At 39.6% G+C, this 25,198-nt stretch overlaps 1 protein-coding gene across 3 annotated transcripts in view; it reads right to left on the reverse strand.

Annotated features, from left to right (window-relative positions):
* Positions 1–25,198, reverse strand: part of LOC124865681 (thrombospondin type-1 domain-containing protein 7A) — a 305,007-nt gene that overhangs the window by 44,837 nt on the left and 234,972 nt on the right. For all 3 annotated transcript variants that reach the window (XM_047360998.1, XM_047360996.1, XM_047360997.1), the window contains 4 exons: positions 14,092–14,271; positions 11,482–11,620; positions 11,181–11,334; positions 8,110–8,251 (listed from right to left, as the gene is read on the reverse strand). In XM_047360998.1, the coding sequence (XP_047216954.1) occupies positions 8,110–8,251; positions 11,181–11,334; positions 11,482–11,620; positions 14,092–14,271 (615 nt within the window). The remainder of the gene's footprint in view (positions 1–8,109; positions 8,252–11,180; positions 11,335–11,481; positions 11,621–14,091; positions 14,272–25,198) is intronic.

A 25,198-nucleotide genomic window follows, 5' to 3' on the forward strand; every position in this document is an offset into this window, starting at 1 on the left:
AGTCATCATATACAGTTAGTTATAATCTTCATATTTTGTTTTCCTTTTGTACGACTGTGCAATGGAAATTTAATGAAGCACTCAAGCTGTGACTAAGGCGTAACATTTTAGTTTTTATTCGAAAAATGTTTTTTTCCAAACATTTTTAGTATTATAAAAAAATATTCCATTAACATTGAGCAATTACCTGGATAAACTGGCAGCTTAAATATATTTAATTGATAAAGAAGTCAAGGAAATATAATATTTAAAATATACTACATTATCTATCCAACAGTGTAGAATCAGAGAAACTGCTGGCATTTAGTGATGATGCGTGTTCTGACAGGAGCTGCTGGGTTTTGTTTTTCACTGACATTTAGAGAGCTATACTTTCTCCTAACACTCAGTCAAACCCTGCACAAGAGACAGGACAGCTCTTCCCAGGACAGAGGGACAATAACTTAAAGCACTCAGCAAATCCAACCTTAAAGTTTAGGAGGATTCGTCTGCAGCTCTGACTCCAAGTTACGCCCACTTACCATCTAATCTCTGAAAGATCCAAAAACCGACTGAGGACACACCTTTATATGTACCTCATCTAGCTTGTAAGAAGAGGAAAAAAGCCTTTAGAGGAAAAATTAGCCAGATAATGAGATAAAAACATAAAAAGTTTAAACCACTTTAAAACAAACTGTTTAAAGTAAAAGTTGGTTCTGTGACCTGGGAAATCTAAAAATCTGACATGTTGCAAGTGGTTCTTCAGTCAATAACTGTTCAAAAGATACATTTAGAGAGAGGCATCAATAACCTTTATTCTCCAAATGGAAATCAAGTTCACATGAAGCATCGCTGCTCTTTTAGATCTATTGTACAGACGAGGGAAACATTAAGTACACTTTAGCAACTTCAAGTACACTTTCGTAGCTCAGTCTTTTGTTTAGAAAAAGACGCGGCCAGCTGCTGCTAATCAAATACATCTAATAAACTTATTGTGATCTGTGTAATACCTTCTGTACAGACAGGGGGTTTGGCAGTTTGCTGCTCTGGAGAAAAGTAAGTTTGTAATGTAGTTTCCTAACAATTTGAAGCCTCTCATTCCCAGCAATTTCAACTCAACATCATGTGGAGCTCAGATAAATAAAAATAAACACGAGCTCCATCTCAGACTCTAAAGCATTCAGTTAACATGTTAAGCTCCATGTCTGGAGAAAACCAACTGCATGCCACCACAAACACCTCACCTAACTACCTAACTGTCAAGCACACAGGTGGAGTGTCTCTTAGCAGCCACTGGACCAGGGAAACCTGGAAAACTCAATCTGCAATGAACGTTAGTACCAAGGTGTTGTAAACAGTCAAATGTTAGGCAACCTGTCGACGGCTGAATCTAGGTTTACCAACAGGACAACAATCCCAAACACAGCAGGGAATCTACAGCACAATGGCTGGAAAAGAAATGAATCAAGGAGTTTCAATGGCCCAGTCAAACTCCCAATCTAATCCTGACGTAAATGCTGTGGCGGGACCTTAAAAGAGCAGTGCAGAAACACACATCTACAGACCTCAATGAATGACCTGATAAAATGTTGGAAAAATAGTGGTTCAAAATTCCTGCAAAGCAAATGGCCACCTCATGATATTGCTTCTAAAAGTTGCTTTACAACTTAGTTTTTCCTTTTGTATTGACAGGCCTAGAAACTCTTTTCAAATGCCTGTACATAACACATTAAGTACTAAGATAAATAATATCTTCTTTCAGCTTATCCTGTTATTCTAGACTCTCCTCTTATTCATAACTCTGGTACAAAAACTGCTATGACTCACATCAATGCTTCATCTAGATGGTTGGACATCGGAAAGATATTTTTGTATTTTAACATAAATTACTATTTGCATATCCTTTGAGTCCAAGAATGCTCAAATCAACAATCGGTTCTAATGAAAGTTGGTTGGACCTCAACTTTTGTCATTATTATGTGTGATGCTCCTCTAGACACAAGCACTAAAAGATTTTATAAACATGAGACTGAAAGTGAGGTGAGAGACGCATGTTTGTAGGCATCCTCCAAAAGATACTTACAATAGAAAAACCAGTCAGAAACTGCCAGTTTCAAATACCTAGATGCAGCTGGTTGTCATTTTAAATCTTTGTAGTTTATTTGCGTGTTTGATCATAACATAGAATAGAGGGGATCAGGCAGGAAAATTCAAAGACCAGGTGCTTCATTTATGGGAAATGTTTTAGGTATAGTCAAAGTTAAAAGAAAACTGAATGCAGAACCTTTTGAAGAATGGACCTTTTGAAGACCCGTTTCCCAAGTTTTAGCCTCATGGCTGACGTCTTGAGATGTTGCCACAATATTTCTACAGATTTTGCTTTCATCAAGATTCCATTTTTTCTTTGTGACAAACTTTCACATACACAAGGACATTCTGAACAGTATGGTATCTGAATATTCCCATGGTGTTTGTTTATTCATATACTTATTTGAACTGATGAAAGCAACGCCTTCAGGCATCTGGAAATTGTACTCACGGATGAACCAGAATTGTGGAGATTCAAAATTCTCTTCCTTGTTTTTTTATTTTTTGTTTTTGCATGATGTCACATAAGGAAGCAGTGTGATTGAGGTTATAAAATACATCCACAGATATATCTCTATTTAACTCAAATGCTGTGAATTAATTTATCAGAGGATAGATTAAAGATTAAAAAGATTAAATACATAATAATGTTAGTGTATAGAAAACACTAGAAAAAACTCTCACATTATTCTGGCATTTACCAAATGGAAATAATTTTCATAATCCTAACTGACCTTAAACAGCAAAAGCTTAGTCAGATTTAATGTCAGCCAGTTTAATGCAAATATCTAGTTTCCACTGTATTTAACAAATTCTTACACTTATCAGTTGAATGAAAAATGATAGTCAATCTCTTTTTCCGGCATACTATTTACATTACAAAATGAATTGAGAATGAACCGATTTAATGTAATTTGGACCAGGTCGTGGACTGAAATGGACAGAGAGGGCCGATTCTGAAGTCTTGGGACTCAAGGAAAAATGGATTTATAATCCATGTACCATGAGTTGAAGAAACATTAAGGACAATGTTATGATGGTGAGTCCAGATGCTTTACCTGACACAGATATGCATCAGATGGAATACATAAGTGCTTCGCCAACACTGTTTATAGTGGGGGCGGGAGACTGCTGACCTCGACTGAGGACATTATCGGGCGGTGGAAGGAGTACTTCGAGGATCTCCTCAATCCTGCCATCACGCATTCCGTGGTGGAAGCAGAGGCTGGGGACTCGGGGTCGGACTCTTTCATCACCCAGGCTGAAGTCACCGAGGTGGTTAAAAAGCTCCGCGGTGGCAGGGCTTCGGGGGTGGATGAGATCCGCCCTGAGTACCTCAAGTCACTGGATGTTGTAGGGCTGTCATGGTTGACACGTCTCTGCAACATTGCGTGGCGGTCGGGGACAGTGCCTCTGGACTGGCAGACTGGGGTGGTGGTCCCCCTTCATAAGAAGGGGGACCGGAGGGTGTGTTCCAACTACAGGGGGATCACACTCTTCAGCCTCCCTGGTAAGGCCTACGCCAGGGTATTGGAGAGGAGAGTCCGACCGATAGTCGAACCTCGGCTTCAGGAGGAGCAGTGTGGTTTTCGTCCCGGCCGTGGAACACTGGACCAGCTCTACACCCTCTACAGGGTGCCCGAGGGTTCATGGGAGTTTGCCCAACCGGTTCACATGTGTTTTGTGGACCTGGAGAAGGCATTCGACTGTGTCCCTCGTGATGCCCTGTGGGGGGTGCTCCAGGAGTATGGAATTGGGGGCCCTTTACTAGGGGCCATCCGGTCCCTGTACGAGCGGAGCAGGAGTTTGGTCCGCATTGCCGGCCCTAAGTCGGACCTGTTCCCAGTGCATGTTGGACTCCGGCAGGGCTGCCCTTTGTCACCGGTCCTGTTCATAACTTTTATGGACAGGATTTCTAGATGCAGCCAAGGGCCGGAGGGGGTCGGGTTTGGGGACCAGTGGATTTCGTCTCTTCTTTTTGCAGATGACGTGGTCCTGCTGGCCCCCTCTAGCCTAGACCTACAGCATGCGCTGTGGCAGTTCGCAGCCGAGTGTGAAGCGGCTGGGATGAGGACCAGCTCCTCCAAGTCCGAGGCCATGGTACTCGACCGGAAAAGGGTGGCTGGTCCTCTTCAGGTTGGAGGGGAGTTCCTGCCTCAAGTGGAGGAGTTTAAGTATCTCGGGGTCTTGTTCACGAGCGAGGGAAGAATGGAGCGGGAGATCGACAGACGGATCGGTGCGGCTGCCACAGTAATGGGGGCGCTGTGCTGGTCCGTTGTGATGAAGAGAGAGCTGAGCCGAAAAGCAAAGCTCTCAATTTACTGGTCGGTCTACGTTCCTACCCTCACTTATGGCCATGAACTTTGGGTCATGACCGAAAGAACGAGATCCCGGATACAAGCGGCTGAAATGAGCTTCCTCCGTAGGGTGGCCGGGCACTCCTTTAGAGATAGGGTGAGGAGCTCGGCCATCCGGGAGGGGCTCGGAGTAGAGCCGCTGCTCCTCCACATCGAGAGGAGCCAGTTGAGGTGGCTCGGGCATCTATACCGGATGCCTCCTGGACGCCTTCCTTGGGAGGTGTTCCAGGGGACGGCCCAGGACACGCTGGAGGGACTATGTCTCTCGGCTGGCCTGGGAACGCCTTGGGCTCCCCCTGGAGGAACTGGAGGAGGTGTCTGGAGAGAGGGACGTCTGGGCGTCTCTGTTGAGTCTACTGCCCCCGCGACCCGGTCCCGGATAAAGCGGAAGACGACGAGTACGAGTACGAGTATGAGTACGAGTACAAGGAATACATAAGGTGGGAAAGAACGGCAACATGTGTTATTTAGAAAACAGAAGTGTTTAATTTTGATATATGTAAGTTTGAAACGTTCTTGTGTTTTTTGGTGCAGTGCAACACTGAGAAAATGTAATTACCGACACAGAAATCCTTGCACCACATAGGAACAGGATGGATATTTTTGGACAGATGTTTTGCATATAAAATAACCACCTAAAGCAAACAGTTGATTTAGCAGAATTAAACTCAAATATGACTTATGTTTCTCCTTTAACACGTACATTTTTTCTCATGTTGCAATCACCTTGAAATGATCAGTGTTTTTTTGTGCGTTTGAAGCTGAGCTTTATAAAGTATTTGGCTGCAGCTCAATGATGATAACAAATGAACACTGTGTGCAATGAGGTTATTTAAGCTGTCTAAAATCCCCCTTAGAGCTAGTGAATGTGGCTGCTGTCTCTGTAATTTTGGCCAACATCGAGCGGTTTGGCCATACGGACGTATTTCGGGTCACACCTTTGAAAAATATGGAACTAGTTTTTCCAGATAAGCATTGGCAGAAATATTAAGGTGCCAAATTGATATCAATGATGAGAAATAATATTTTACTTCCAAAACTGGGGTGTCGATACTTTAAAAAAAGCCTGGATGTGTTGTAAAAACCTCCTTTAACAACAGAGGCTGAGGTATGGCTCATAAAATAAGCCATCCACTAACAAAGCAGCAGAGAGCTCGTTTGCAACTCGGGGAATTGTGCCTCCGTCTGCCGAGCAGCCCTGTGTCACTCTGGGGACTGAGAATAAGGAGAATGAAACAAGAAGGAGCGACAGTGAGAGCGGAAGGCAAAGGCAACACAAAAAGTAGAGAAACACTGAAGGATGGAGGGACTTGACAGGAGAAAAAGGATGCTTTACCTAATAATGTTCATTATGTACATACACACTGAGATACACGTGTTTCACTGTGCATCCAGCAAGACAGATTATACCATCTATCTCAGAGTAGCAAAAAACAAAGACTGATTGCAGTCTGGTTATAAAAGAGACATTTAACATCAATAACATTTTAACAAATTCTAATTTTCAGTGCTAACCTCATCCTATGTTCAGGTTTCTGAACGTTTCAAGACAGAAACATCAAGAAGTGACCTCTGCATGAGTGATGTGAGGGAGTGATATTCTGGAGATTGGAAAGCCTTTAAAGACTTCCAGCTCATACTGCTTCTGGCAATTATTTAGTTTTAAATAAATACAAACGTTCTGGTTTTTTATTGCAATTAATTTAAAGCAAAGCCTTTTAGCCACAGTGGAAAATAGTCAAATTTGTTCTTTGGAATTGGCATCATCCTGGCTTTAATATTTCCAGCTAACTGAACCTAAAAGCAAGATTTATTTTGATCTTTTAAATTTACATTTTAAAAGTAGAAGTGGTCTGATAGACAATTGATAGATACAGTGCCTTGCAACAGAATTCATACCCTATATATTTTCACATTTTGTCACATTAGAATCAAACTCTTTAGTGCATTTTAATGGGATTTTTGTCATAAATCAACACTAAATACTGGATAAATGTGAAGTGGAAGGAAATTGATTTAAATTTATATTGAGTCCCTGAATATCAGAACCACTTTCTGCTGCACTCATAGATTAAAGTCTTTTTGGGCATGTATTTACCAGTTGTGCAAATCTAGAGTGAAACATTTTACCCATTCATGCAAAATAGCTCAAGCTCAGTCAGATTGGGTGCAGTGTGTCAGTGAACATCAATTTGTGTTCACGTTATGCCACAAATTTGCTAATAGGTTTAGGACTGGACAGTGCCTGGACCATTCTAACATTGTAGCTCTGGCTGTTTAAGGTCAATATTCAACTGGAAGGTGAACCTCTGGCTCAGTCTCAAGTCTTTTGCAGCCTCTAATATTTTTTGGTTGGCAGGATTGCCTTGTATCCATCCTTCTGTTCAACTCTGACCAGCTATCCCTGCTGAAAAATCATTTAATAATACCACCACCTAGTTTCACCATGGGAATGATGTATTTGGGGTGATATGCAGTGTTTGTTTTTCCATCTCATTGCAAGTTGGCCAGAGAGTACAGTTGTAATCTTATTCATTTGACTAGAGCACCTTCTTCCACATCGCATACATGGCTTGTAGCAAACTTCAAACAGGAGGTCAGATATCTTTCAGTCATGCCTTCCTATTACCCCTCTTCAATAAAGGCAATATTTATGGATTGCATGGCTAAAGGTTGCTTCTTAAAAAGCTAGTCCTAACTGAGCTGTGGATCTCTGCAGCTCCTCTACAGTAACCATATACCTCCTTGATGCTTCTCTGATTAAAGCTCTCCTTGCCGGGTCCGTTGTCAGTTTAGGTGGAGAGCGATGTATTAAATTACACACAGGTGAACTTGATTTACGAGTTGGGTAGCTTCTGTTGGCAATTGTTGACAGTGGATTTTATTTTTGCAATATTGGAGTAAAAGGGATTTTAAAAAGGCACATTAGATTTATCAGATTTTTATTTGCAAAAAAAAAAAAAAAAAACTCTTCACAATTAGGCACTATTTTGTAATATTAACTTCAAATAAGATAAAATTAATTTTGCGGTTGTAATGTGACGACACTTGGAAAAGGTTAAAGAGCTCTGAATACATTCGCAAGCCAAAGTACATTTAATTTAACATTTTGTCAAAGTTTGTACAGAGCAGTTCTGATATAATGATAATGAAAGAGAAAAGTGGGTTAAATCTAAACAGTCATCGCAATATTTAAAATTTTTATATCGCAGGTGCACATTTTACTATCACCTGTTTTATAAAGGAGTTAAATTTTAATTTGTATGATTAAGTTTAATGTTGTTTGTACAAGTATTTCGGTCCAATAACCTACAGGACATTATTTGTAAAATTCCAGATAAAGAGAGAAAGCTCCGCAACCTGTTTTTGTTTCGGAGAAATATTTTTTCTGTACCATTTCACACTTTTATTGTGAAGAGATAAATGTTTTGTTACATGAAAGACATACTTCAAAATGTTTATAATACTTCTGAAAAAGAATTAGAAAAAATATGAAAATGTTGCAAATATTTTATCCAAGGCAAAAAGTGGAGAAAATTCAAAACAAAATCAACTGGTATTTGTGGACCCCATACTTGGCTGTGGTTCTTCTTAGGTTTTAAAGTTGTTTTGCTTTTATATAGGGTATTCCTAACACCCACACATGTTCAGCCTGACTCTGAGTTGTACAACACGTTTTCCTTACCTGTGATGTTGTAGAAGTAGTTGAAGCAGTTGAGGTTCAGACTGCATGACTCTTTGTCAGACATGTCTGGGCACTGCCTGCCAACGCCGGGGTATCGGAGGGTGTATGCTGCCCGCACTCGGCTGTTGTTTCTGGTGCAGGGCTGAAATGCATGTAAACATAAAATGATGAAACGGAAAGTTATGGAAGTAATAGTCAAGAGAAATTCCTAAAACTGGAGTTGAGCTGTAGCAGAGAACATAAAAGGTTGATTTCTGAATAACTGAGGGTTAGGGGTAAAGTTCATTCCAGATCTCAACTTTTAAGTGCTCTTCATCCCTGTTCCTTATTAGGGTGTCTAAGAATAAAAAAAGTCTACGAAATGCTCTATTTTCTCACATTCTCTCCTTTCCAGAATGTGGAATTAGATTTTTCCAGTAAGACATCACATGGAAGCTGAAAAAGATAGTCTGCTGGATCAGTGAACCATCAGATACTCCGGGTTTGAAGAAAGGAGAACAGTGGGAGAAAATGACAGCCTTCTGAATGGCTCCATTGCTGAAACGATGAATAAAACATGTGTGGAGCCCCGCTGGTACCACTGTTGACTCCATGTGGAGAAGGGAATTTAGGGAAGTTGGTCTGTCGAGTATTTTTTAACAAAGAATCGGGTGTGATTAACAATGATCTGGTGAAGCCAGTGGAACCAGTTGCATGTCAGGAGCTGAAGAGGATATGCCGACACCCAACAGCTTTTTGGAAAGAGCAGAAACTGTATCCATTGAAGCCTGTACAGTTATACAAATGTCAGTAATGCATATGTAAATATGATTGGAGTGCAATGAATGAAGATTTTAAATTGGTATTAATCAATGTTTCTTTTAGCTTTCCCGAAGATCTTCAACATTATCTTTAGACTTTTGGTGCTCTATTTTAGTAATTTCAGTTGGAAAAGTTTAAAACTTTATTATAAAGATGTATTATTATTATTATTATTATTCTTTTAAGCATTCATTTATTTTTATGGCTTACAGTGAGCAAACACAAGCAATGCATGCGGTGTAGGCCTACACAGGTGTGTGGTGGCTCTTGAAGCACTGACTCCAACTGCAGTCCATGTCTTGTGAACCTTCCCTAAACTCTTGAATTGGCTTTGCTTCACAGTCCAAGCTGTGGTTTTCTACCACGCTCATTGACATGCTTTGATTCAGCACTCACTGAACAACCGGCTTCTTTAGCAATGAACTTTTGTGGTTTACCCTCCTTGTGAAGGGAGTCCATGACTGTCTTCTGGACATCTTCCAGACACAATAATTGTGTCCGCCATAATGTAACATTCCTATAAAAGATAGCTTTTTTTATTAGTCTTATTATTTTATCTTTATATTTTAGTATCTTTTTTTTTTTGGTATTTCAAAAAAAGTCTGTGACATGAGTGTCACAACTTAGATAAGCAATATACAGATAGATATGACATAATAATAAAATAATAATGTTTAATTTACAGCTATGCTGTGCAGGCATTCTGTCTGCACTGAGAAAGTTTGTCTGTCCTCAACATGTCCGTTACTTGAAGTGGTCGACATGGCAGAGGAGTCCCCCCCCCACATTTACAGAGGAATTATTTGAGTACTTGGGAGTACAAATAGACTGCGAATGTATATAAAGCAGTGAACATTTAGCCTAAGACAGTTAGGTGAATACAGGTGTGGAAAAAAAAGAAATGGGGACACCACAGTAAAGCGCTTTACTCTAGTACATGAAGCCTTTTACACAGTTCATCCAAATACAAACATGCGAAACTGGAACGCATTATGAAAACTTGATGTTTCGCAAAAAATGTACTTCATTTCTTCAAGTTCAGACCAATGTTAAATGTAAATGTAAAAATCATTCTTGAACACATCAATGTTTTTTTTTTTTTTCCATTTCAAGATTTCCCAATTAAGGTTATCTGTAAAATACTGAAATCAGGCAATAATTTTGTTTAACCCATAACTTCATTTGTGGACTGACGCATTTGCATTTATGGATCACTTGGGTTTTTTCCAAAGTCTGGTGTGAATTTTAAACCAACGACCCCATTAGCGATATTTAGACTGAGAAAAATGCTGACATGTTCAATACTTATTTTACCTGCTGTATATTTACTCAACATAACTTAACTTTAATCTTAAAAGGCTTGTTGAATGACCTTTAGCCAAATTTTATCATCAGTCTTCCTGATTAACTACATTTAGCTTCATTTATTCAGCCCATTTAATGCAACTAACATAACATGCATAACAAGCAGTATTTTTCATCTAGAGACTTCAAACAAATCTCACTAAATTCAAGAAAATTTGCTTAAACAACCTTATTAAAAAAACGAATAAATAAATGAAACGGGCACAGCTATGTTGATTCTTGGGGAAGAGTTTGTCTTCACATTTTACTGGTCAAAAAATAGGCTAATTTTGATTGAATTTAGCTAACCTGAACTCAAGTTATTAATTTTGAGCAAAGGAAATTGTTTTGCCATGTTTAGATTTCTATTTTGTGTCATTCTTCCTATTTCAAGAATCCCTCTCTGCAGAGAAACTGTTTCTGAGCAAAAGTTGTTTTAGAATTCAGTATTTTTTCCTAACAGAATAAATTATTTAAAATGTTTGTGGCTGTCAAAACAGGCACATTATTTCCAGCTTACATGTGCAGGTGTGTGTGCATCATTAAACAGGAGCTGGAGACCTGCTTCACAGTTATGAGTCTTTATCATAAATCATTTTCCTTCTTTGCTGAATGCACAGTGAACATAGTGTAATATGGGTGATGTATAAGCCACTTTGTCTTGTTTTCCCAGTTCATGGATCTCCTTTATTTCTCCTTGGTGGACCAGAAATAACCTGTTGACAAAGATTCACACACTGCATCACAATAATACAGTGAAACTAAGCTTTGTATTCTCAGCCTCAGGGAAAATATTTTTGAAAGGAAAAAGATATCAAGATAAATCTCAGTGGACTTCGTAGAAGTCCGAGCCTCCCATATCTCCTCTTTGCCCGGTAGCTGAGCTGATGCTGTTCTCTCTCCTGATCTGGATTAGGCTCTCTCACCATGCTACAGCGGCTCCAGGGGCCCCAGTCGTTGAGGACACAGTCATCTGGGCACGGCAGCCGGCTCTCCCTGGCCCCTAGGGGCATCTCCTCTGGGTCACACAGGTAATCCTCCACAGCCTCAGATGGACCATCCACAGTGTTAAGCATGCACCTGTGAAATCAGTTGGAAAAGCTCAGTTTGTTTTGTTGAACTAGTTAGGGTTTTAGGGATGTCCTGATCTGATCTCAGGGATCAGCTCAGAGACCCAATCACTGTATTTTCAGTGATTTTTAAGGCAGGAATGTTTTTTGCAAATACCTGACTTTTCTGGTCTGCACACCCTCTCCACAGTTCTCCTTTAGATCCACATTGCTGACTTTCCACACACTCCATGGCTCGGCGACCCATACGTACTGATTGCAGTCGCTCTGACAAGGCACCACCTCATACACCTGAGAGCAAGGGTCACTTTTAACTGAATAGAGCAGCAAGTAAGACTTTTACTTTTTAAACTTTCATGCTGGTTAAATAAGCTTAAAAATAAATACTGTATGAGTCCCCGATTTTATTTCTTTATACAGTTTGGTCTGGACCGTGGAAGTTTGTCAGCAAAAGTTTGCATAATACATAGTGATGCTTTGACTCAGCTTTCCGAGATTTACTTCCTCCAAAAGATTATTTATCCTCCATGGAAAGCCTCTGAAAAGAGCTCTTTTAATGCTCTTTTAAGATTCAGAACTTTGTTCATTTACTCTCAGATTATGGCATATGTGTATGTTTGTCTGTCACTGACCCACTGATGTTGGGGACACTTTACATCTGTGACTACACCTCAAACAGCCAAGAAGGGCCACTCTTACCTGAGCCTGTGGCAGCAAGTTTCATCCGGCGAGCATTGCAGTGGATTAAAAAGAGACAGATGGATTAATGAGCACGAGCCAACAGCTTATAAAGTGCAGGAGCCATGATTAATGCAACATTTCAGAGATCATAATCAGAAAAGCCTCTGGCATAAATACCTATGCGAACCAAACAGACAATATGTGAGGCTCAGCTCCACATTCAGTCAGAGTCTGCTGATGTTCACAGCTCTAGGCAGCAGCTCTTTTTTGGTAAATTTAAGGAATCCATAAGAATTCCTCTCGTTGGAGTGCTATTACACTGCTCAAAAAAAAAAAAATAAAGGGAACACTGAAACAACACAATATAACTCCAAGTAAATCAAACTTCTGTGAAATCAAACTGTCCACTTAGGAAGCAACACTGATTGACAATCAGTTTCACATGTGCAAATGGAAAAGACAACAGAGGGAAATCTTTGGTGATTAGCAAAACACACTCAATAAAGGAGTGGTTCTGCAGGTGAGGACCACAGACCACTTCTCAGTAACCTAGGCTTTCTGGCTGATGTTTTGGTCACTTTTGAATGTTGGTGGTGCTTTCACACTCGTGGTAGCATGAGACGGACTCTACAACCCACACAAGTGGCTCAGGTAGTGCAGCTCATCCAGGATGGCACATCAATGCGAGCTGTGGCAAGAAGGTTTGCTGTGTCTGTCAGTGTAGTGTCCAGAGCCTGGAGGCGCTACCAGGAGACAGGCCAGTACACCAGCAGACGTGGAGGAGGCCTTAGGAGGGCAACAACCCAGCAGCAGGACCGCTACCTTCTCCTTTGTGCAAGGAGGAACAGGAGGAGCACTGCCAGAGCCCTGCAAATGACCTCCAGCAGGCCACAAATGTGCATGTGTCTGCACAAACGGTTAGAAACTGACTCCATGAGGATGGTATGAGGGCCCAACGTCCACAAATGGGGGTTGTGCTCACAGCCCAGCACCGTGCAGGACGCTTGGCATTTGCCAGAGAACACCAGGATTGGCAAATTCACCACTGGCGCCCTGTGCTCTTCACAGATGAAAGCAGGTTCACACTGAGCACATGTGACAGACGTTAAAGAGTCTGGAGACACCGTGGAGAGCGATCTGCTGCCTGCAACATCCTTCAGCATGACCGGTTTGGCAGTGGTTCAGTAATGGTGTAGGGTGGCATTCTTTGGAGGGCCGCACGGCCCTGGCTCTGGCTCGCCAGAGGTAGCCTGACTGTCATTAGGTACTGAGATGAGATCCTCAGACCCCTTGTGAGACCATATGCTGGTGTGGTTGGCCCTGGGTTCCTCCTAATGCAGGACAGTGCTAGACCTCATGTGGCTGGAGTGTGTCAGCAGTTCCTGCAAGATGAAGACATTGAAGCTATGGACTGGCCCGCCCGTTCCCCAGGCCTGAATTCGATTGAGCACATCTGGGACATCATGTCTCGCTCCATCCAACCTCAAGTTGCACCACAGACTGTCCAGGAGTTGGCGGATGCTTTAGTCCAGGTCTGGGAGGAGATCCCTCAGGAGACCATCCGCCGTCTCATCAAGAACATGCCCAGGCATTGTAGGGAGGTCATACAGGCACATGGAGGCCACACACAATACCGAGCCTTGTTTTAACGATATTACATCAAAGTTGGATCAGCCTCTAGTGTGTTTTTCCACTTTAATTTTGAGTGTGACTCCAAATCCAGGCCTCCATTGGTTAATAAATTTGATTTCCATTGATGATTTTTGTGTGATTGTGTTGTCAGCACATTCTAATTTGTACAGAACAAAGTATTCAATGAGAATATTTAATTCATTCAGATCTAGGATGTGTTGAGGGTTCCCTTTATTTTTTTTAACAGTGTATGTTGGATGGTATTTAGTAGCGAGACCCACTTCTTTTGGTGGATTCCCAAAAGCTTGAATGCAACACATTAATCATGACTGTCTCTCATTTTGTAGCATCGTTCATGAATACATAATCAACAACACTAAGCTGATAAAAATGGTTTTGCCCTCATCAACAACTTTAGACTTTTTGCCTCTCTATAGTCATTACTGGCTCCGCACCTGGTTGATGTGGTCCAGTTTTGGACATGGCCGGCCTCCGTTGTACGGTTTCTCTCGAAGCCACTTGGAGCGAACTTTCACTCCACTTCCACAGGACTTGCTGCACCGGGACCAGTTGGACCACTCACTGAGCTTACAGTCTGATGGGCAGGGAATGATGCACGCCTCTTCGATATAACCTGATAGGAAGAAACAAATTGGAGGATTTTTAGTTATAGTGTAAATAAAAGGTAATCATATTATATTTTCAATAAGTAGCTGAATGCCATTAAATAGTGCATGTATAGTCAGTGAAAAAAGTACCCCCACTTTCAGTTCCAGAGTTTTATAATAATCTTAGGTTGAATGTACAAAAACACAAAACAGATTCCATCCTGTGTCAATTACAAAAAAAGATGATGTCAAATTGGCAAAGCTTTGTGTGGCTAAAATATTTCTGTAGCTGGTAAAATCCTCTTTAGCAACAATGACTCAGCAATTTTTAATGAATCTAGTCTTTGACATGGTTGTAGAGGAATTGTGGTCCACTCTTCTTTCCAGTGTTGCTTCAAGAGGGTTGGAGACATGTTCTCCTACATATACACTATATTCCAAAATGTATGGGGTCCCACCACCAAATCAATGACTTCAGGTGTTCCAATCACCTCCAAGGCTGCAGGTGTATAAAGTTTGTTGTGGAGAAACCTGACTGGTCTACACAGAGTCCTGACCTCAACCTTCTTGAACACCTTCGGGATGAATTAGAGCAAAGGTTGCAGTTTTGGTTTCATATCTAACCATGAACACACTCCTAAACCTTGTGGAAGATGTTTGGGTGCATCAACTAATTGGGCCTTACAGATTAAGAATAGGATGTCATCAAAGTTCATGTACTTGTAAAAGTAGGCAGACAAATACCTTTGGCAATATAGTGTGTATTTTAAGGTGTTATCACAGCATTTCAGAGAAGTTGAGGTCTGGACTTTGACTGGGTCATTGCAACATCCTTATTTTCTATTTTAGACACACTGTTATAGATCTAGATTTAGTGTTTATAACTGTCCTGGTGGCCCTGTCAGACAGATCGCCTCACATTTGAATCTAGAATTCTTACATACTCCTCAGAGGAATTCATGGTTGACCCAATACCTGCAAGGTACCCAGGTTATTTGGTTGCAAAGCAAGCCCAAATTATCATTACTCCACCACTGTGCTTTACATTTGTGTTGATAAGCTATATTTACTTTTCTCCAAACATTATGCCATGTATTATGTCCAAAGATGTATTTTGTTTCATTCAGAGTCAACTTTGCAAACCTATGTCATATTCTCTCTACTTGTTCTGTCATCAAGCTAAACATATAATATGCTCAGTAAGGCCTGTAGAGTCTGAAATTTAGCTCTTGGACTTTTTTTTGCTATTTCGGTTAGCATTGCACTGTCTGACCTAAGGGTGAATTTGGTGGGACGCTCAACACCAGCTAAGCTTGTAAGCTTTCTCAAATCTTTCTTATGTGAGAATAATTTGTCTCACTGTAACGTGTTGAACCTCAAATTGTTTGAAATTGACCTTTTTACTCTTCCAAAGTTGGTCAGCAACAATTGGTTCTCTGCGGCCATTGCTGATGTCCTTCCATCTTGGCACTGTGTTAACACACCTGAATGCTCCAGATGAGTAAACTGATAAAATGTCAGCTTTTTAGAGGTGGCCACGCCTGCTGATGAAGAATGAATTTATCTTCCACCATCTTCCTCTTAGATCAGAATAGAAACAGCAAAGGTGTACTTGGTTTTTCCACACACAGCTTTTACATTTTGGCTTCATATTCAACAAATAATGACAGTGTAAAATATGTTGTGTATTTTTGAACACATTAGGTCAGACCTAAATTATTTTATGGACTGATAAAGACTGGATCACTGACCAGCTACATAAAACTCTTTGTACCATGACTGTAAATCAAATCCTGCAGTTTGAACTATTAACCTGAACTACACATTTTAATCTACACCCATGCCCCGATTTTTAGTCAGAAAAAAAAGAAAAACACACAGTCAAGACTCAGGGCCAAATTTATTGTCAGTTACATAAGTCTAAAATTTCACTAAAGCAGTTGTTGGGTCTGGGAGAAAACCTCATTATCTTAATCCATGTATGCTGAGTTCACTGGGTTATAAACCAGTTAATAGGTGTAGTTGGTTTTTTTTTTTTTAGCTTTTTTCACCTCTGGGCTATAATCTTCTCTGGTTTCACCAGGTCGGACTTCAGAGAAATTTCCCAAAACGTATTATTCTCCTGAACCTTCAGACATGGACGTCACATCTCTATTTAGAACAGAAAGTCTGTTCAGTGAAGAGACTATAATAAATTATTAGCTTATGCAACATGTCTCCAACTCAGTTTGGTTTAATTAAGAAAATCAACATCTACTTATTTGTTTAGACTGCTTTACTATTTGTTGACAGATAAAAAAAAAAAAAAACACTTTATGAAAAAGTTTATCACATTTTGAATTTCCTTTACAAATGGTGTCATGTTTTGGCAACATGTCTCACATAGGCATAGAATTTGTTTTTAATTTAAGAATATTTCTCAGTAATAAACGTTTTCACGTAAACATGTTTGCTCAACCAGGTTGGTTAAAGCACTCATGCATAATTTTAGTTTAGGTTTAAAAAAAAACATAAATGCCCCAACAGAATCAAAAAAATAAATGCCGCACTTTTTATTGTTCCGGCTTGCTAATATGAACCGATTTATTTCTTTTCTAAATGTTGCTTGAAACTTTTCTGCATTTTTCCCCTCTACCCAAACAGGTGTCATTACACCTGTCTCAGTAAAACATCTCCTAAAAATAATAAGGCTATCAACATATCGGACTGTAGGGATGGAAAGAAGAGCTGCAGTGATAATTGTGCGTTTTTTTTTTTTCTTCTTCCAAAAAGGTTGAACTTGTGCCCCAGTAGACCAACGATGGTCGCCCTAAATTTTTCCTGCTACATAGTAAGCAACATTTATTTTGCTATGGAGTACATACAGCACCTGCTGCTACCTGCCTTCAAATTTTAAAGAGTGACTTTCAGGCCATTTCACCATAAATTTTAAATGATGAAGGAATTCCTGCCAAGGAGGTTGTCCAGCTGTTTTAAAGTAGGTGGAAAGTGTACTACTAAGACGACCTCTGGCTAAAAATAAAACAAAATAAAGGTTTTGGCATATCCTAGTCAAAGTGTGGGCTTAAATATGACTGAGCTGCATTGTAATGAGCTTAAACAGGACATTGATACTGTAAAACCCTTCGATGTGGTTGAATTAAAACAATTCTGCAAAGAAGAGTGGACCAAAACTTCTATGAAGCAATGCAAATGACTCATTGCTAGTAATATTAAACCCTTAATGGCAGTTGTTGCCCCCAAGGATGGTACAATCAGTTTTTAGGTTTAGGAGCAATCACCTTTTTACACAGGGTCACGTTGTTTTGGATAGCTTTTCCCCCTAATGAATGAAATAGTCATAAAACCATCTGAAAACCACCTTTCGTTTTTACTCAGATTATCTTTATCCAATATCAAAATAAGTCTGGTGATCTAAAATATTTAAATATGATAAAAATAAAGAATAAAATGATGACATCTGGGGCTTTTTTTATTTATTTATCAGAACTGTATGTAACAAATGTCCACATGCCTTCTGCACACCAAGTCAAGACCTCACACTGTGCTGAGTTCAGCATGAGCTCTAACATAGTTCCTTTACCTCTGACCTTTCAGCACTTAAACACAGTCACTTTATATCACTGACTGTCACTTGGAAGCTCAGGTCCTGCAGCAGCTGAGCTTGCACTTCCCTATAACTGATGTGGTACCCAGCTTTCTCTGGAAGGTTTTTATTCTGAGTCCAGGCAAGACTTCTCTTTGGATCTCTTTAAAATCAATTTGCAACCTGACACGAGTCCTTGATGTAGTTCCCAAGTGCACGTCACTGCTGCAGCAAGCTTTTTAACTGTCAGGAAACCAATTTTACCTGTTAATGAGAGCAGCTTTTACTGGCAACAGTCTTAAATGCTGTAATGGCATTTGGGATATGAAAATAACTGCCTTCAGAAAAGGAGAAGCTTTGTAAGAACACCATAAATCTGCCTCCACCATATAGTGAATGGTAGTACAGCTCATGTCACATATTTCTATGAAAAAAACGAAAACTCTACAACAGTAACATGATGACATTAAAAACAATTGGATGGCTTGACTGCAAATTTTACCCCAGTAGTGAATAATTGAAAGGTTTCTGAAAAGCATTTAGCCTCCCTGGTATTTATTATGGTTCTTTAACTAGCTCAGGGATCTTTACGTGAACCTTTCAGCTCCAGGAAATATTGAATACTGTTACCTGAATCCAGACCTTTACGGTCCTAGCTCCCTGTTGGTCAGCAAACTAACTGCAGAATAAGAAAGTGGGTTAAAATGTCTTAATGGCCTCTTAACATTATCAGATGTTAAATTTACAGTCTTCAACTCTCAACCGGATTCTGCCAACATATTAAACCCAGTTTTATAGCACAGCTGCCCGATATGTTTTCTTCCACATACTAAAAATGTTGTTTTTTGTGCATCATCAACAAAGCTTTTTACTCAACTTTAGCTTATATTTATAGGTCGCTGGAAGGATCCTTGTTATTCTTTATGGGACATTGACTTCACTTGATCTCATTTTAATGAATCCACAAAGAGGCCCAGGCCTCCAGAGTGCTACATGTTATTCTAGTTTTCTATGACAGAAAAAACAAGCAGCCTCTTTGTTTGGTTAAAAAGAAAGAAACTTCTGCTTTTACAAAAAAAAAATGCAAAAATCACTGGTGCAACATTTATTGGCACACCTACCAATTTGTTTTCAATAGTTTAAGCTAAATTATTTTTTGTAATGTTTAATTTACCCTTTGAAGTAGGCTTAAAGGATATAGGATTTCCTAATAAGTAAGTCATGTTTTTCCACTTTCCTGAAGTTTAAATCTGACTTGACACAGTTGCCATTTTTCCTGGGCTCTCTTTAAGGTGGAGAAGACAAGCGAACATGTGATTCCAGAAATGCAAAGGTGTGATGATCTTCAGTAAAGGGCTACAAGAAAATACCAACTTCTCTAAATCTGCCATTATCAACAGTCTGCAGTTAAAAGTTTAAAACACTGAACTGTGACAAACAGGGCTGAACAAGGACGGAAGTCTATTTTGCCAACATTAACAGAAGAAGATTTTAGGGGAGGTAAATAAATGCTGTTTGGCATCCTGTGATCACCAAGTCTCCATAATAAGAATGAGAAGCTAAGCTCTTTCTATCCTACCGTAAAACAAATATCCCAGGCGAGTTTGGGGTAAAAGAAAGGATGAATATGTGGACAAGCATATAATTTTTTTTTATCAGAGTGGAAAGGAGAACAATCCAAGATCTCTCTCTGTTTATTTCAGACTTGTGAAATATGCTAATACTACTGCCAAATCAGGGCCTTACAAAGTATTAAAACAGTTGTTCCAATACTAGTGATTTTTGTGAATAATAATAATTATTATTATTATTAAATAATTGCACAAATAAATGTACATCTTCATGTTTCTACTGTAATGCTTGACTTTGAGTATTAAGATGTTAGAAACACAGTATCTATATATATTTTCCATCTGCTTTACAGTTCTCTGTGTACCTATTCTCAAATGGCTGCCAATGTAAAAATCTAATTGTTATTGTCCCATATTCTGAAATATTTATTCACTCTCCAAAAAGTGACATCCTAAATCTTGGATCAGAATGTTCTTCATTGTACTTCCCCTTTTTATCTGGTGGGATAAAGAGATAAGAGTGGTACAGTTTGCCTGATCTACATCACAGCCATCAGCATCATGTCAGCTGCAGAGTCGGTGAGGGACCACTCCTTTTTCCACCATCAAAAATTCAAGTGATGATGGCTGAAATAGAGAGAGCAGCTCAGAAAACTGGAGAGAGCAGCATAGCGAATGAGGAATAAAAGAGATTTAATGATATGCTGATGATGCTTTGAGATTTACATGAGCCAACACTTGCTCAACATGGCTTGGTTATTGTGAACATCTCAAGGAACATTTCTTTGTCATTAACTCAATTATACCTTAAATAAACACATGGACCTACACAGGCAAACACTAAATAAGAGTCACACAGGTGTAAACATGCACAGACCGTGCCAACACATACACACACACGAAATGTGTTCCTGATGATGAGCTCCCCGTCACACCCACACACAGATTAACTATCTGAATGTGTGACTCACACAAGGAGACTAAAACCATGTTTATATATGCACAGTGCTGATGTATTCATTTAGGCATCTCCCACATTCCATTTCACAGCAATTTTTCCAACGAGTTTCTGAGGCGCAAATCTCTGCTTGAAGTCCTCTGGATCTAAGATAAGACCTAACAACGAAGACACAAGTGTCTCTGTCAGAGAAGAACCTGAAAATGTGAAATTTTGGATTTAAAATAAGTCCTTGCTTCGGTGAAAGACCAGTTTTAAATCCACAAACAAATGTTTCACTTCAGATGAATTTCAAACAGAGAAATAGGACTCTGGAGTGTTGGGTTGTGTTATAATAAATTTCACACCTTGCACCAAGAGGTGAAGGCAGAAAAGGAGTAAAATAAGATTTGATTTATGTCACTCTACTCCTCAGGATTGAAGATGATAAAAATGGAAGGCTTTAGAAAGTACATTCAGATAAAAACTTTAATTAGTTGAAGTATTTAAAAATTTAATTCAATGTTTAACCTGCTAACTAAGGCTGTAAGAGTCTTAGATACAACTCTGCTCTTTTTTTTGGTTTTTTGTTGCCATTTTGTGCCATTAAATTACCTTTATGTAAGGCAGTGGTCTCCAACCTGACACTCTGAAGCTGCAAGTGGCTTTTTATAGTCTCCACTTTGACCAAAAAAAGAATTGAGCAAAGTTTTAAGAATACAAAATAATAATGTTAATAATAAAAACAATTTAGCAGTTAACCTATATGTTTTCATGCAATATGTGCAGACAGTAGGACAATATTGTCTCTTTGTTAGGTCACAAATTATGTTTTGTTTATATTCCATTCCATTGCATTATTTTTCTTCTATTTTTTAAAACATTAAAACAGAAATAACCTTGTGTTTTTTATCCTAAATTTCCAATTGAATACAATCTTTGAGTCTTGTCTCTTTATTTCAAGGTTCATATGGCTTTTGCAGCTTTAATCAAAGTTACTTAGTGGGAACAAGGGCAATCTTAAAGGTAGGTGACCCCTGATTTAGGGTGAATTTCCTGGGACGCCCACTCATGGTTAGGATGGGCGAATATTTACAATATTTTCCACAAGAGAGTGATGCACCAGAATGCTACAAAAAAAGCAAAGAGCCAATGCTGTTCTTTTACAGGTATCCAGAGTTTTTGATAATCAGTTTATCAATGCATTTGACAAGCAGCACATGGCTCACATTAACCCTCTTAATTTCTAACAATGTAATGGGTGTTTTACAAATGTTAAGACCTGCTAAACTCCAAAAGAGTTTTGATAAATCTCTTGAACTAAAAGACGATTTTGATATTTATGGCTTACAGATAATGAAAACTCAAAATTCTGTGTTTCTGAATTTTTTAAGTATACATAAGATTAATAAAAAAAATGTTGGGGAACATGTTGGAGGAACAGAGGGGACTGGAGCATCAACTGCTATTATAAACAGAAATGTCAGCCTTCTGAAAAGTGTTCATTTCTATGCACTCAATATGTTTCGTTATGATGAGTATTTGTGATTTATTTAATGAGGAATAATTAAATGCAGTCCAGATACTTAAACAAAGCAATTATGAGACAGCTGTTGCCAGGGGTCCTGCCACAGCTCTTTCTAGTGCTCAAATAATGACACAACTGATTCAACAAGATATTTAAAGTTGGCTCCAGTCCTTGATTCATAATATTCATTTAACCCAAACTAAAACTAGTCTCCATTAGATCTTCATATAAAAACTTTAAATACAAAATTCCATAGAACGAACCCAATAAAACACACTATAAAGAACAATACAAATATTGGAATTATGAACCAACCATCCATCCATCCATCCATCCATCCATCCATCCATCCATCCATCCATCCATCCATCCATCCATCCATCCATCCATCCATCCATCCATCCATCCATCCATCCATCCATCCATCCATCCATCCATCCATCCATCCATCCATCCATCCATCCATCCATCATGTATCCTTGGCTAACATCAAACAATCAGATAAATGAACCATATGACAGGGTAAATAACACTAAAGAAGAAAAGGGACAGTATGAGGAGATCTTAATGCTTGCAAACATTTTTTCCCTCTGAGAAAAGCCTTTGGTGCTGTTATTTACTCCTCTTATGAGAGAAGAAACATTCACTTCAGGCTGTCACCAAATGCTGTTGTCATGATTACAGTACAACATCCATAGTTTCTTGTGCAATCCTTCTACAACAAACCTCTGAGCATCAGCAACAAGAGCAAGCCAAAACAACACACCCACACTGGAGCTGTCAATATGATTAATTGCAATCAACAGCCATTAAAAAAAAACATACATAACTCCTTGAATGCAAAGTTATTCAAACGAAAACCTCAGATCATATCAGAACACTTGACATAGCTTATGGGCCTACAAAAACCAAGCCTAGCTTTGTTTTTAGTTTCATGGCAATACAGGTCCTTCTCAAAAAATTAGCATATTGTGATAAAGTTCATTATTTTCCATAATGTCATGGTGAAAATTTAACATTCATATATTTTAGATTCATTGCACACTAACTGAAATATTTCAGGTCTTTTATTGTCTTAATATGGATGATTGTGGCATACAGCTCATGAAAACTCAAAATTCCTATCTCACAAAATTAGCATATCATTAAAAGGGTCTCTAAACGAGCTATGAACCTAATCATCTGAATCAACGAGTTAACTCTAAACACCTGCAAAAGATTCCTGAGGCCTTTAAAACTCCCAGCCTGGTTCATCACTCAAAACCCCAATCATGGGTAAGACTGCCGACCTGACTGCTGTCCAGAAGGCCACTATTGACACCCTCAAGCAAGAGGGTAAGACACAGAAAGAAATTTCTGAACGAATAGGCTGTTCCCAGAGTGCTGTATCAAGGCACCTCAGTGGGAAGTCTGTGGGAAGGAAAAAGTGTGGCAGAAAACGCTGCACAACGAGAAGAGGTGACCGGACCCTGAGGAAGATTGTGGAGAAGGGCCGATTCCAGACCTTGGGGGACCTGCGGAAGCAGTGGACTGAGTCTGGAGTAGAAACATCCAGAGCCACCGTGCACAGGCGTGTGCAGGAAATGGGCTACAGGTGCTGCATTCCCCAGACCTGGGCTACAGAGAAGCAGCACTGGACTGTTGCTCAGTGGTCCAAAGTACTTTTTTCGGATGAAAGCAAATTCTGCATGTCATTCGGAAATCAAGGTGCCAGAGTCTGGAGGAAGACTGGGGAGAAGGAAATGCCAAAATGCCAGAAGTCCAGTGTCAAATACCCACAGTCAGTGATGGTCTGGGGTGCCGTGTCAGCTGCTGTGGTTGGTCCACTGTGTTTTATCAAGGGCAGGGTCAATGCAGCTAGCTATCAGGAGATTTTGGAGCACTTCATGCTTCCATCTGCTGAAAAGCTTTATGGAGATGAAGATTTCATTTTTCAGCATGACCTGGCACCTGCTCACAGTGCCAAAACCACTGGTAAATGGTTTACTGACCATGGTATCACTGTGCTCAATTGGCCTGCCAACTCTCCTGACCTGAACCCCATAGAGAATCTGTGGGATATTGTGAAGAGAACGTTGAGAGACTCAAGACCCAACACTCTGGATGAGCTAAAGGCCGCTATCGAAGCATCCTGGGCCTCCATAAGACCTCAGCAGTGCCACAGGCTGATTGCCTCCATGCCACGCCGCATTGAAGCAGTCATTTCTGCCAAAGGATTCCCGACCAAGTATTGAGTGCATAACTGTACATGATTATTTGAAGGTTGACGTTTTTTGTATTAAAAACACTTTTCTTTTATTGGTCGGATGAAATATGCTAATTCTGTGAGATAGGAATTTTGGGTTTTCATGAGCTGTATGCCACAATCATCCGTATTAAGACAATAAAAGACCTGAAATATTTCAGTTAGTGTGCAATGAATCTAAAATATATGAATGTTAAATTTTCATCATTACATTATAGAAAGTAATGAACTTTATCACAATATGCTAATTTTTTGAGAAGGACCTGTACATTATTTCAGTCTTCATTGTGCCCCATTAAGGAACAATAAAATTCTCCTAATTGAAAAGATTGTACATAAGAGGAATAAATACTTTATATTGACAAGTTTCATTTAATCCAACCACTGTGAAGAATTTGTTAGGTTTATTAAGCCAACAATGAATCTGAAAACTATAATGTTGATATGTTACCCTGCAGTAAGCTCAGAAAAACTGTGATAGTTGGGTCTTTGCTCAAATTGATGGGTTTAGAGAATAAAGACTTAAACAACAAGAGAGTGAGGGAAACTGTAACAAATAAAAGTGAAGTTCTGCTGCCTTTGGAGTCAGTTTCCAAGGAATTATTGATTGGAAAGCAGACGACACAAAGAAATAAGAGGTTCTGTGTCGACTGAGTTGCTCACTCTGTAAGGTTAGCTTGTGTTGGGAATGCAAAGGAAGTGACACATACACAATAAGCTTTAGAGATGCAGAAGTGATTGTATTCTACATGTCAGATTAACCGGACTTTATGGAGTCTTCTGTGATCCTGTCTTCCTCCTTGCACACAATCCCCAACCCTGGTCCTGGAGCCCCGTCCTGCATGTTTTAGATGTTTCCCTGCTCCTGTGCACTGTTCTTAGATGAACTGGTCATTACCAGGTTTCTGCAGAACCTGATGGCATACTGAGGTAATGTAGTGATAGCAGTCATCAGGTGTGGTGAGGCAGGGAAACATCCAAAACTTGCAGGACATTGAACCCTGAGGACCAAGGTTGGGGTCCACTTTGAGTAAGGTGATTTGTAAGGTCTCTCTGATTTGAATCAGTTTTGTTGTTTGATGCATT

Source organism: Girardinichthys multiradiatus, chromosome 3 (genome assembly GCF_021462225.1).
Source record: "Girardinichthys multiradiatus isolate DD_20200921_A chromosome 3, DD_fGirMul_XY1, whole genome shotgun sequence".
NCBI classification, from domain to species: Eukaryota; Metazoa; Chordata; class Actinopteri; order Cyprinodontiformes; family Goodeidae; genus Girardinichthys; species Girardinichthys multiradiatus.